The sequence below is a fragment of the Thunnus albacares genome, chromosome 23, assembly GCF_914725855.1.
Source record: "Thunnus albacares chromosome 23, fThuAlb1.1, whole genome shotgun sequence".
Taxonomy (NCBI): Eukaryota; Metazoa; Chordata; class Actinopteri; order Scombriformes; family Scombridae; genus Thunnus; species Thunnus albacares.
Genome location: NC_058128.1, coordinates 12768381 through 12782170, shown reverse-complemented (window position 1 = coordinate 12782170; position 13790 = coordinate 12768381). Strand labels below are relative to the sequence as shown.

Here is a 13790-nt window from a genome sequence, read left to right as displayed (position 1 = left end):
GTATGTGTGTGTGTGTGTGTGTGTGTGCGGGTGTCTGTGTATGTAATCAATCATATGAAGAGCTGGACAGCGGTACATGGTTATTGCATTAACACGCTACTTACGTCTATGGCTTTAAAGTGCAGAGAGACAGAGAGAGGAGATAAAAGAAGGAAGGAGAGAGGGAGGTAAAGACAGGGAGTGAGAGGAAAGAGAGAGTCGATGAGGTGTCGGGTGAAGATCAAGTCAATGTGACCAGTGACCACCTTCCTGGAACACTGAAGCAACATGGGAAACTACTGGAGATATCACAAGAGTTGCTAATTTCAGGGAAAGTGTTGAAGGTCTGAGCTTTAAAAATAAATGTTATGTTCACTGATGTGCCAAAAGACGAGTAATAAAGTAAAGGTGAAACAATACAGGAAGTTAAATACACTGTATTATTTGCTGCCAATCACATGCACATTCTAATGTAGAGATTCAGTTTTTCTATTTTCCACGTTACTGTGAACATCTGAATTCATCACCGTATCTTCGGCCTGGAACGTCTACAAACATTCTCCCACGAGAACCATACGATCATGAAAATTCAATGCAGTTATCTCACATGATCCCCTGCATGAAAAGAACTTAAGAGATAGTAGACTGTGATACGGTAGGACAGAGCGCCTCAGCAACACTCAACCCCTGAAAGCTTGAAAGGTGGCTCTGACAAGACTGTAGTTGCTCGTGTGCTGAGGACAGCAGCTGTAGTCAGCTTAGAATCACAGTAGTTACAACAATGTTTTAACTGCGACCCTGTTTCATGGTGAAAAAAGCATTAAGATGCCCACAGAAACTTATCAAATCACATCTGTCCATAAGCTCAGTATGCATGTTGAAAACATGTTCCACTGACGGTCCACAGGAAAGGTCTGTGAAGCATCCAGCGTAGTGGTGTTGTTAAATATTTCATCAATTTTTATTGCTGCTATGAGGAGCACAAACAAAATTCCATTTGAGTGGGATATTTCAAAACCCCACCATGTAAAACTAAAACGATGCATGGCTTAAGAATGCTGTGAATAAAAGGGAAAGTATGTTTCGTTTTATGTGCATATGAGTGCGTGCAAATCTGAATATAAGGATAGAAGATGGAGACATAAATAGATCTGGGGACCAATGAATATGTAGGTAGATGGATGGAAAGACATTTGTTTGTATCTTTGGAAACCTGACAAATGACATCAGCAACAGAAAGAGTTTGGACCTGTCAATGTTAATGTTCGTCTGGTTTACATGCTGACACAAATAAAAGGTATTAAAATGTGTGTTTTTGTATTCTTACTTCATCTCCAGGACCTCCTCCAGGTGTTTCCGCCTCTCGGCTCGCAGGGAAGTCAGGTGACCTTCCTTCTCGGCCAGTGAGAGTTGAGTTGATGACAGCTTGGCTTTCATCACCTCCAATTCCTGTTTCACCTTCTCCATGGCAACCAGCAGGTCCTCCACCTGACACACACAAACACATTGAAGCACATTTTGACTCCAGCTTCTCTGTCTCAATAAAATTTGAGATTGTTTTTTTTTTTCTCTTCAGATCTTTCAGTCACTTCTGTTTCCCACAGATATGGTTGACAGATTATGTTTGTGTGTCGACGTGTCTCCTTCTCTCCCTCTCCGCATGTGCATCTGACAACTACTGTTAATAAGATGCACCGTTGCAGAAAATCAAAAGTGTCGTTTTTCTTTCCATGTTTTCTTTTCTCTCTCTATGTTGTTTCTCTCTCTGCCTTCTACTGTACATGTTTTGCCTACGTCCCTCTCTGAGTGTATATCAGTCTGTCAGTTTAATGTCTGAGGTTGGTGTGTTGAGGTCACTCTGCTTCTCATGGTGAGAGGATGCTCTTTACTGCCACGCCACACACACACACACACACACACACACACACACACACACACACACACACACACACACACACACACACACACACACACACACACACACACACACACCTAGACCATGGAACAGATGTACTCACACAAATACAAAGCACAAATACATGCTGCCTGTTTCTCTTAAGTGTTGAATGAAGAAGGACGACAGGAGAAAGAGAGTCAGAAAGATATATACACACCATTATTTCCTTCACAGAATAGGTAACATCAGCAGAAATCAAAAGTAAAAACCCTTAAGATGAGTTGAATCTGAAGTTCAAAGAGCCGATTCAGAGACATGTGGTGACAAAGACAAAGAGTCCTGGCGTTCCCCGGAAGCCTACTGGTTAAGACATGTACCACATAACTGCAAAATCCGTGGTTCGGTTCCGACAGCAGATCTTGGTTACATGTCACCAAGGTCTGCTCTCAACTTATCTCTCAACTGTCGCTGCCCAATAAAGGCAAAAAAGGCCCTAAAAATATATTTAAAAAAAGAGTCCTTTCATTAAAGTGAAATGAATTTAGACATGAGTTCAAAAAGGAAAATCTTTTCTCTCACGTTTTGCCCTCATTCCTCCGTCTGATATTTCTTCTGCTCCAATCTTCTAGGCTTGTCTAGTGTCCAGTCCCCCATTCATGGACCTTTAAAGAATTAATTAAAATCCTTCTCTATTGCTATCTCACTGAATTGTGTTACATTCCCTTTGATCTTTCCGTGCTGAGAAATTTTGTCTGTTTTTAAAGACAAAAGGACTCTGTCTTCACAGAAAAAGAAGCGCGGGGCTGACGACACAAAGAGAATGGAGAACGGAAAGTGAGAATGAGACAGATGGAGACAAACAATAAGCATCTGTAACATAGTAGGTTTGTCTTAACATCAGCATAAATTAATGAGTGAAAGAGTGAATGATCTAGAGGAGGGAACAGAAAAGAGCCACCAAATATAGATGTACATTTAACTTCCAAACCTGCTGTTCACTGAAATGTAAAGAAATGTGCAAAAGCTGGAATTGATGAAGAAATGTAAAAGGCAGGTGAGTGAGGTCCGTGATGATTGTTTGTTACCTTTGACCACCTAAAGCCGGCTGTGGTGAACTCATGCATTGGAATGTGAGAAAGCTGCATACAAAAAGAGAGAAGAAAGAACGAGAGAGAGAGAGGCAGGAGAGCAGGATATAAAAAAAGGGAAAGATGGATACAAGGAATAGGCAGAGGAAAGAGGGAGAAATTACACATAACGATGGAAAATAGAGGAGAAAAAAATCAAAGGAAAAAAGGGGACACAAACAAAGGTGATTGGCAGGAGCAGAGAGAGGTGGAGAAACGATTAAAACAAGAGAAATGTGGGAAGGAAAAGCAGAAAAAAAAAGGAGGGAGAAAGATCAAAGTTATAAAAAAGTGCAAATAGCAAACGTAGCGATAGAGAAAGCCAGAGAAATAAAGAAGAAAAAGAAATGCTAAGCACATGGAAGAGAGCGATCAAAAAATGCTGACAGTGCAAAAATACTGAGCAGTTAGAAACACAGGCAGCGTTAAAAATGCAGTTCAGACAAGACAAACAAAGAAGGAAAGGAGAGGAGAAGAGAGTGGAGGGAAAATGGGGACAGATGAGAGTAAAATAAGGAAAGAGAAAAGGAGACAAGATGGGAAGAGGAGAGAAAAGCCTTTGGCCGACATCAGAGATGGAGGGATGCAGGGGTTGGTGAGGAGTGATGAGGCCCAGCTGGAAAAGAAGGAACTGGAGGAAAGGACATAGCAACCCCTTCAGTTCTCAATCTGAGTGTGTGTGTGTGTGTGTAATAATGTTTTAAAGAATGATTTCAATTTTTTTTTAGATCAAGAAAGAAAGAAAAAACAAGGTGCATTGAGTTCAAGAATTAAAATAGCCTGGTTAATAAAGGACGGAAAGCTGGAGAAGAGAAGGTCTGTCTTTAGTTTGTCTGTCTCTGAACAGACACATGGAGTGTGTCATACAGTTGACTCATTTCTCTGTCACACACACACACAGATATATGCACGCACACACACCTTTCTTCGGTGATCACACATACAGTAGTGACTCATGTCTAGCAGGAAAGCTCTAGTATATTTTCATGTGGTCGACCGTTTTTGCTGGGCAAACCCCAACCATGGGACAGTCCCTAACACACAAACACACACGGGTTCTCAATATACAGCACAGTATGGCTGCATGCTAAAAGTGTGTGTGTAGAGTATGTTTGTCTACCAATATGAAGTCAGGGTTGTGTGTTTGTGTGTGTGTGTAAATGTGCCTGGTTTGGCTGCATTTGCATGTGTGTGTGCATTCATGTGCCAACCCTATAATAAGCAACGTGTGTCCCTTTGAACAGGCCGCCCTCATTAAGGGAGGAAATTGTCTCTCCCTCTGTCATCATTTTATAAATCATTATGTGAAAGGTTAATTGCAGTGACGTCGTTGTAAACCAGAAACACAAAAATATTTATTTACAATTTACTTGTGTGTATAGAGACATGTTTCCAGTTTGCAGCCCAACGTGGCATCCATCTGGCTCCAGCTGAATGCAATGTTGTGCTGCGTCGTGTGTACTGTTTAAATAGCAGTTAGCACTTCTTTCCGCCATGTTTGTGTGTCTGTGTGCGTTGGGAGGTGTATGTGTATGTATGTGGAATGCTGTCGTGTGTGTTACTATGCGAGTCTGCGAGCGCCACATGCACACGTGCGTGTGCGTCTGTGCTGAAAGGCTGAGTTAGTGTTGTTGATGTTGGGTGAGGACTGTTTGGCTGCCATCTCCACTCATTCACCACACGCTGACGTTTCTGCTCCTTCCTCTTTCACTGAAGCATTTTAACATGAGGACGCTCTCCAGCACCCTGTCCTGGCCTCAATGGCGTCTGTTCTGTCTAATTAAAGCTGCCACTTGTAGCATTTTAAAGCATTTCAGTATATCACAGCCAAATTAAATGTGATAGTTTGGCACGATTACTGTAAACAAATTAAACCACAGTCAAGACTTCAGGAGGATAAACATGTGGGATGTGGTTTTTCCATCTTTCCTTCACTTGTACCAAACGTCACTATTGTGAACTCTCAAAGCTTTAGGCCTGTTTGCACTGACTGAGGACAAAAATTTTCTCTGCAACTGTGTCTTTGTTTTAGGGATTGTAATGATACAGACTTCCATACATGTGCAACAAAATGCAGTAATGATTTATTGATGCTTAAGTGCCACACAAGGCTACTAAACCCTCAGGTGCTTGTTTGACATTTTGGGAAATAGGCTTCTTCTGTTTTCATGCTGAGAGTTAGATGAGAAGATTGTAACCATTCTCATGTCCATGCATTAGGGAGCTAGAGCTCGGTACCAATTAGCTTAGCATAGCATTAAGACCAGAAAAAACATGATATAATATGTTAAATAGTGAACCTGAGATGTCAGTATGTATATTTTTAAACTCTAGGGAGAGCCAGGCTAGCTAGTTTCCCTTGCTCCAAGTCTTTATGCTAAGCTAAGCTAACGTTCTCCAGGCTCTAGCTGTATATGTAGAGATATGAGAGCAGTAGATCTACAATCTAATTATCAGCGGGGAAGTGAATAAGCTTATTTCCCAAAATACCAAACTATTGCTTTAAATTTACAGTTACAATATAAAAATAAAAAAGAATAACATAAAGTGATTTTTTTTACATACTTTGCAAAATAACATGCAAATACAGGACAGTATTCTGTACGTGCTTGTTCCAACCTTTCATTAAAGCTGTATCAATTTCACCGAGAGGGAAATATCCACACCCACAACGCCTCTTTTTTTTTGGTTGTATGATCACATCAAATGGAAAATCCAACCTGTCGTGTGCATCATTTTAAACATGTTTTATTGTAGTACTTGGCATCTTTGGAAACTTTGGGATCTTGACTAGAATTTGAAATAAAGTTCAGTGAGTTCAGTCTGTACTTGTCTGCACACCAAGCTGAAGAATATAAATTTGTTTTTTAAGCCTCATTAAATCTTTACAAAGAGTCAATCACTTATCAAGCATGTATTTTCTTGTCTGTCCATCATGCCTTTTTCTTACATTTGTCTGCTTGTCTTTGCTCTTGGTTTCTCTTGCTTCTGTTACATCTATCTATCTGAAACTTTTTCTGATGTGGCATTCATTAACATTTACATGGTTAAAGATGTAAGCAAAATGCCTCAAAAGTGAAATGTCTGTTTCCATGTCTGTTTTTATGTGTCTGTCCAGAAGAAACCAGAGCGGACGGCCAACATTGAGAGGCAGTAATAACAATGGAGTCCTGCCACTTTGCCAACAGCTACAGCGGACCATGTTTTCTCAGGGCAGTTTTCATCCTTACGGCCAATGCTGTTTTTTCCCACTTGTCAAAACCCATCCAGGCTCTGAGGAACATTTCCCATCTCTATGGCCTTGTTAAGTCACTGGTACCCAGGGGAACACTGACACACACACACACACACACACACACACACACACTCCTGCCGGTCTGCGGTTGAATCCACTAAACCTTTCCCTTCTGAGACTCCCTCAAACACCGCTATGAGCTTTCCTACTGTCTCAATATAGATAAAACAGATCACAAATCGGAGTGGTCGGCTCACGCTCCATTTAAGAAGAAGCTGTTTGTGTGTTGCCGGCTGAGGTGGACAAAATACAAGTTGTTCTTTAAATAGGGATGTATTTGCCTCTCCTCCAAATGAGGAGTGACTGGGCAAACACACACACACACACACATACACACACAGCCACACCTGAATGAGCTCAGTTGGCACGGGGTATGTGTGTTGCCGTTGCCATAAGCCACTTTTGGCATGGTGATGTTTAGCTATGTCAGAAAGAGTTTTTATTTCACCCTAAAGATGTTTGTCTGTGTGTGTTTCCTTGTACGTCTGTCCAAATCTTTCACCGAGACAGAAAAATGGAAGGAAATCATTCAAATGAGGGCGTTTGTGTCTTTGTGAAAGAAAAAAAAAAGTGATAGGGGTTCAGGTTTAAGGGAAGTTTTAGTTTTGGATCACACATTTGCTGGTTGGGGGTAAGGATTCACCTTAACACATGCAGTAACGCAAATGTGTGTGTGTGTGTGTGTGTGTGTGTGTGTGTGTGTGTTAGCTACAGAGAGAGAGAGCGTACCTGTTTCTCAGAGTGTTTGCGTGACTGCTCCTCCTGGGCGAGCACCACCTCCCTCTCTGCTGTGATCTGAACACTTTCCCTCAGTGCCTCCTCCAGCTCCTCAATGCGCTCCTCCTTCTGACGGAGGGAGTCCTGAAACACAAACACACACACACACGCATTGATGCTCACGGAGAGGCAGAGAAAGAACATAACGTAAAGAGAGAGAACGTTAAGATTGCTTAAGGCATTTGTTCAAGTGAAAACGTCACACTTTCGCTGCTTCCAGCTTCTTACGGTAAATCTCAGGGTTTACTGCACTTTATCACCGTAAATTTATTATCTTTGGAGTTTTCACTTCCTCTCATTTTTGGACTGCTTGTCAGATACAAGAAGAGATATCTGGACAACATTTGGGGTTTTGGCGTATTTCACTTTTCTGATATTTTACAGAGCAAAAAATGTCTCAAATTATTATCAGTGTTTTCTGTTCCTGGATCAACAACTATGTTAGTGAGCATGTTTTTTTTACATCTTGGGGTCTGAGAAATATCATTTTAAACCTCCAACAACATTTTTTGGCCACTTGGTGCAGCGGAAACAAGCTGTGAACATAACACTGACAAATGATCACCTTTTAAGTTCATATGGCAAATGTTTTAGGAAAACATTTGCCTACTTACGCATCCAGCAGACATGAAACAACATTAGTATTTATTTGGAGTCATATTTCTGGTCACTTTACAAATATAAATCCAATATTTACTCTCTTTTTTTTTCATTGTTTTGCTCTATGCTAACTCCTGAGGGAAATATCTGGTTCTTTATTTCCGCAATGCTTCATTATTTTATGGATTTTTAGAGCTTTTTCACTGAGAACAGATCTCTGCTGACTCTGTTTTTGTTAGTTGCAGCCTTAGCACGCACTGAAAGAAGCTACAAAGCTCAGTATAGCTCAGGGCACTTCAGCATAGAGTGATTATTCTCTGTGGGTTCATCAATATGAGCGACTCCTTTTACATAAAAGTAGTCACATGACCCATTGTCAAAATGAAAATATTGATTATAGTGGCTTTAAGGGCTCTTTTAATTTCAGTATACACTAGCCAGAAATTCAATTGGTTTTACTCATATTTACAAAACCTTTCTTAATCTGACTTCCTCCATATCTGATAGATTTATACATCACATCAATTTACAGTCGTGTCACATTTCCCTGTCACACCCTGCTCAACATGTCCCAAGAGTGTAAATCTTGGATGCTCCTCATTTAAGTCTGCTGCTCCCAATATGTGGAATAAGCTGCAGAGGACTCAGAAATTAGACAATCCGATCTGCCTTTGCCTTTGAGGACTTTTAAGAATTCCCAGTGACACGTGAAGGTGTTTTTGAGTAAAATGACGACATTAACTTCCCACAAATTCCCAAAAACAAAAAAGAGACATTTTTTTCTTCTTGCCGGGAAACTGACCTTGCTGGTTAAATTAAGAGTTAAATAAATAACTGATGGAGACGGTGAGTGAGCGAATGAGGATGAGACATTACAGTGGCAATGAGCAAACCATCAGAATATCTCCAACACATGTGCTGTGAATCTAAATCCTGCTCCAGATCCAACATGACTTGGTGTCTAACTATGCAGACTGAGATGGACTTAGTTAGATTAAAACTTCTTATTGTATTGAATTAAATTTATGGTTTTTAATTATACTCATATTCCATATTTACAGGCTTGGGTGCTGGTTAAACCGTTCAGGATGGCTTAGGACTGACACATCGGTTACGGTTGCAACCACTGCGGTCTCATAAGTCTCAGTGACTCACATAGCTATCAGCTCATCCCTTAACCACACACACACACACACAGACACACACACACACACACACACAAATCACAACTTCTAAACTCCCTAAACCAAATATCAATCATAGCATGAGTGAGCATATGCTTACTTGCACAAACACACACAATAAAGAGTGTTTTAACCTGTCTCTAATCAGAGAGGCCACTGAGGTTTACAATTACTGGAAGAGGAGAGGGAGGAGGAAGAGGAGGATGGACGAGAAAAAAAAAAAGGAAAGAGGAAGTCAGGGAAAGTTTAAGTAGAAGAGGGGATATAAGGCATGAAAAAGGTGAAATTGAAGGTAGGAGGAGATGGAAAGGTGCAAGAAAACCTGCAATCTTAAAAAAAGAGGAATATGAAGAAAACCGCTGTCATAATCATCACCCCACATCAAAGGTGGGAGTACGTCACATATGTGCAAATCACAAGCAAGTCTGAAGTTACTGTGGTGAGAATCAAGCTGCTATAAGTCAAGCAAGTCCCAAGTCAAGTCATATGAAATTCTGATGATCTACCCCAGTTTCCACATTTAAATCAGTTTAAGGACGGTGGTCAAGAAAAGTTTTATTTCAATATCAATTAAAAACTGTTGCAGCCTGTTTACACCTTATAAATCTTACTGATATTTGACATTTTGTGGCAATCAATAACAAGCTTCCTTGATGAACAACAACGGAGAGTGTGGCTCTGAAATCATAATAAAGCCTGATAACTCTAAAGGGCTTTAAAGTTAAAACAGTAGTATGACACAAACCAGCCAATAAGTGAGCTAAAAAGACACGTTCATGAATGTTTCTTTGTGGTTTTTGTGGTGGTTGTGTCACTGATTATTGAGCAGCAGTCCTTGCATACCGCTGTTCTCCTCTTACTACCATCATTGACAACATGCCGCCGTATTTTCACTGAGGTGCAACGACCAGTGCAAGCAGCACTCTGACTGTTTGGTATTTCTGACCTTGAAACTCGCTTTGCGCATCTGTGTGGTATTTTGGTGACCAGCACAGAGCGCATGGTGCACAGGTGGGAGGAGAGGCGCAGACAAGTGGGCAGTGCATAGACAGCTGTGTTTTGGTTGATATTTGGTCCAAGACGTTGCCCTAAAACGTCTATTTATGGTGCAAAATCAATCCACTGCCGCTTTCATCAACAGGATCAAACTAAATACTTGCTGCGGATACTCTCCAACCAAAATCGGAACAGAAAATAATGTTTAATGTGGTTAAAGACATTAAGTCCGTAAATCAGTCCGCGTTGATCTATAAATGAATGTGGGTGATTTTTACAGTATCTGTTGTCAACAGCTGCTTTATACTGTATGAGAAGCTTCTCCTTCAATTCATTAAATCCCTGCAGCATCTGAAGGCAGCGGGACTGACATGTTGATAAATCCGCAGCCTCTAAGAAGTACTATTATGCACGGCCATTCACTGTGTTTACCTTCATTAAATCACCTGATGTCACCAGGCTGCTACAGAATAACCGCACACACTTCCACACCCATCAGACTGATCAGTTATAATGTGATATTCTGCTTTTTTTTTTTTTTTTTTATGAACGAGGAGTCGGGTTAGCAGGGCTCATCAGCCTCTTTTCCAACTTTCCTTTTAGCAAAAGTTGTGTCTCATGTTTTAGCCTTGAAAGACATTGCAATGCAACCACTGTTGTGTAACATTAATCACTAAACTATGTGACTGTGTACGAGATGAGATATATTAGAATTATTGCTGAAATAGCATCAATCATATGACACGACTTTAACAAATCAATTTCTTTATTTTTTATATTTCTATCATTTTTTTAGTAACTAACTGTTTAACTGACAAACTATTCCATCTGTCTTTGGGTGCAGATTAGTGGTGATGTGTGTTCATGTCGCGACGCTCTGAGCCATCCAGACACTTCCTGAAGAAAAGCTTTCCATTTGTTGAGCTGTCGTTATCACATTTAACTGTGATTAATTTAGCACAGCTGTCTCAGAGCTATGAGACCAGTGATGTGACTGACTGAGAGAGTATTTAATAGTCAGCACATCCGCTGATCCATCACCTTCACTCAGCCATTTTTGAACGTTGCGCTGCTGCACATACATGACTCAAAATAGCAGTTAAGCATGGAGATGCCAACACAGCCCGTATGCCACACCTACCATCTTGCGCTTGTCGTCAAGTTGCAGTTGCGCGGTTAAAATAGGGCCTCTTATCCTTGAATCCAAATTTTTATTATTTTTGGACTAGCCCCCTCCATGATAGCTGCCTTGTGTGTTGGCCTCTGCTGGTCTGCCGTGTCCTAGTAGGTTGCCAGGTTTGTGCGCATTGCACTAGGAATCATCCAATCATGTTCCAAAAACAAAATTTCCAAATATCTAGAAACATGCAAATATTTAATTTAAAAAAAGTCAAGTCCTTTTGCGTCATCTATCTCAAGACTAAGTCAAGTCTCAAGTCTTCAAATTTGTGAATCTGATTCAAGTCAAGTCATGTGACTCAAGTTCCCCATCTCTGCCCCATATATGACTGTTCAACATGTGGTCACTTGACACCTCTGGAGACAATTAGGGGATCCTCTCAAACCACAGGAAGCATTTTAAAACCCACAGCATTCACTGCATAGTTCTGTGTGTGGGTCTCTTACAGCATTTCTCCACTATTCACCTCTTTCCTTCACCTCTCCTCACTCGTTTTATTAACCCTTTCTCCCCTTCACCTCTTCTACCATCTGCGCTCCCTGTCAATCGTCCTCCCCAGTTACGGTGATAGCGGACAATATTCAAGCTAGAACAGAGTTAACTTTTTCTATCTCACTTTCTTTCTCTTGTATCCCTCCAGCAAACTCCTTCTGCTTTCCTTCCTACTCTTCCTCCCTTCGTACCTTTATCTGCTGAGAGCTTTCGTTCAGATTGTCCTCTCTCTTCTTGGCCTCCTCCATCATTTGGGCGTTCTTGCTCTTCTCCAGTTGCTCCTTGTGTTTCAGGTTGGCCACCTTCTTTGACTGATCCTTCATCTGCCTGCACACACACATAAAACAGAGTCAGAGTCAATGCGTTGCATCGTTTACATTTTGTATCTGTCTAAACAATCTCTAGAGACATGAGTGGTGTTAAGGAGTGAAAATCTATCTTGCAGTGTATCCCTGAGTAAAACTGAATAGACCCCATCAGTTTCATGCTTAAAACAGCACTTAAATAATACTCCAGGACAGTTCTGGTTTTCAATTTTAGCCCCTGAAGTCAACTTTAATCTCTAAAGTTGAATGAATGAATGAATGAACGTGCATGCACACACAGTGTAATAGCAACCAAACTGAATATACCAGTATTCAAAGTGACAGCAAGTCATGCAAATGCAGCTAACATTTTTTTTTTTGTAATCTAAAGATTCTTAAACGTCTACCACCACACATATTAAATACTCAATACCTTTAAGTGCCATTAGGATGATATTGCAAGACACTATTCTGTGCAACACAATGCTGAAATAAAATCCCTTTGGGCCAATATACCAGTAATGCAAAGATCAGCAAATGAATTTAATAAAAAGCTATGAATCAATGAGTAGATGGCATTAAAGATTTCTCCTCAGTGGGAAGTATGACAGGTCTTTTCGCAGAGGGATTACTGGGTGTCGGGAAGTAGAGCCTAAATCATCATCTGGGGAATGAAAGAGAGAGAGAGAGAGAGAGAGAGCAACAGTAAAGGAGACAAAGAGAAGGAGAGAGAGAGAGATTCCTCATGGGAGCAGCAGGGTTAGGAGATGGAGAAAGGGTTTACCGTAATCCATGTTTAAGCTGTCTGGAAGCCATTGTGCCTCTGTCACAGACCTATCAGCTATCACCCCAGCTTGACTTGATCAGGACCTTTCATACCTTTCACTCATAGACACACACGCACACACATGTGGACTAACCAGCGCTAATGCCAGGAAGGTTCACAAACCTCTACTGAATCATGACAGATGAAAAATAAAACAACACAAAGGACAACAGTGTAAGCATTCTGCTGACTAACACTTCAAACTCAATAAATATCATTCTTTTGTCTCTGCGTACATCTGTGAGTATTTGCATTTTTTTAAACATGTGCGCCGTACGTCTGCCTGTACTTTGCAAATGTTTATGCATGTGTGTGTGTGTGTGTGTGTTCTTGTTATCATAACTTTTTATAGGCTTGTAGATAAATCCATTTTCTTCACTTCCATTGCTGCAGCTGCCAGTAAAAGAGCTGACCTGCAGTGATGGGAATCCACCGCATGCTCCGTCTCACAGCAGCAGCAAAGCTCTGCACTCATGGGAAATCATTTTTACAAGCCATATACTGACTATTTTGTTTCCTAAGGTGTATACAGGTTCCAATCATCCCATGACCTTTGTCCTCTGCCTGTGCTCCACTGCTCTATTCCTTTGAGTGCAATGTACTGCCTGAATTCACGAGAGTGTAAAGTTTATTTGTTTACATCTACAGTGATATACATGTTCTTGAGTCTAAATATTTAATGGCATCTCTTCTCTTTCATCTTTCCTGTCTCTCTAAGCCATAAAATACCTGCTAAACTAACTTAAAATAATGGGAGTAATCCATCAAATGGCTTTTACATCAGTATCACTGCCAGAAAAGTTGAGAAATGACATTGGCAGAGGATGGTAACATAAAATCCTCTATGTGTTCTCTAAAAGGTCCTGGGGGCCCATTTGCAAACCTTCCAGAGAAATTTGGGAAGCTGGAAGAAAAATTGAAATGTGACGACGGGGCCAAAACTGTTCTGCAGCATCAGGCCATTCAAAGCTCACAGAATAATAATCAGCGTGTTAAGTTGTGCCTGTGTGTGTGTGTCTGCGTGTGTATGTTTGGCTTTTACTTGTATTGTTTTGGTGTGTGCATTTTAAACGGTCTACATGTGTACCATATTGCACAGGAATTACATCCAAATTGGGTTCAAATGTTAAAC

General features: G+C 40.8%; 1 protein-coding gene across 10 annotated transcripts in view; it reads right to left on the bottom strand.

Moving 5' to 3' along the window:
* LOC122974893 (ELKS/Rab6-interacting/CAST family member 1-like) overlaps positions 1-13790 on the bottom strand; it is a 138493-nt gene that overhangs the window by 57787 nt on the left and 66916 nt on the right. For all 10 annotated transcript variants that reach the window (XM_044342957.1, XM_044342961.1, XM_044342962.1 and 7 more), the window contains 3 exons: positions 11719-11854; positions 7028-7159; positions 1307-1467 (listed from right to left, as the gene is read on the bottom strand). In XM_044342957.1, coding sequence (XP_044198892.1) covers positions 1307-1467; positions 7028-7159; positions 11719-11854 — 429 coding nt within the window. The remainder of the gene's footprint in view (positions 1-1306; positions 1468-7027; positions 7160-11718; positions 11855-13790) is intronic.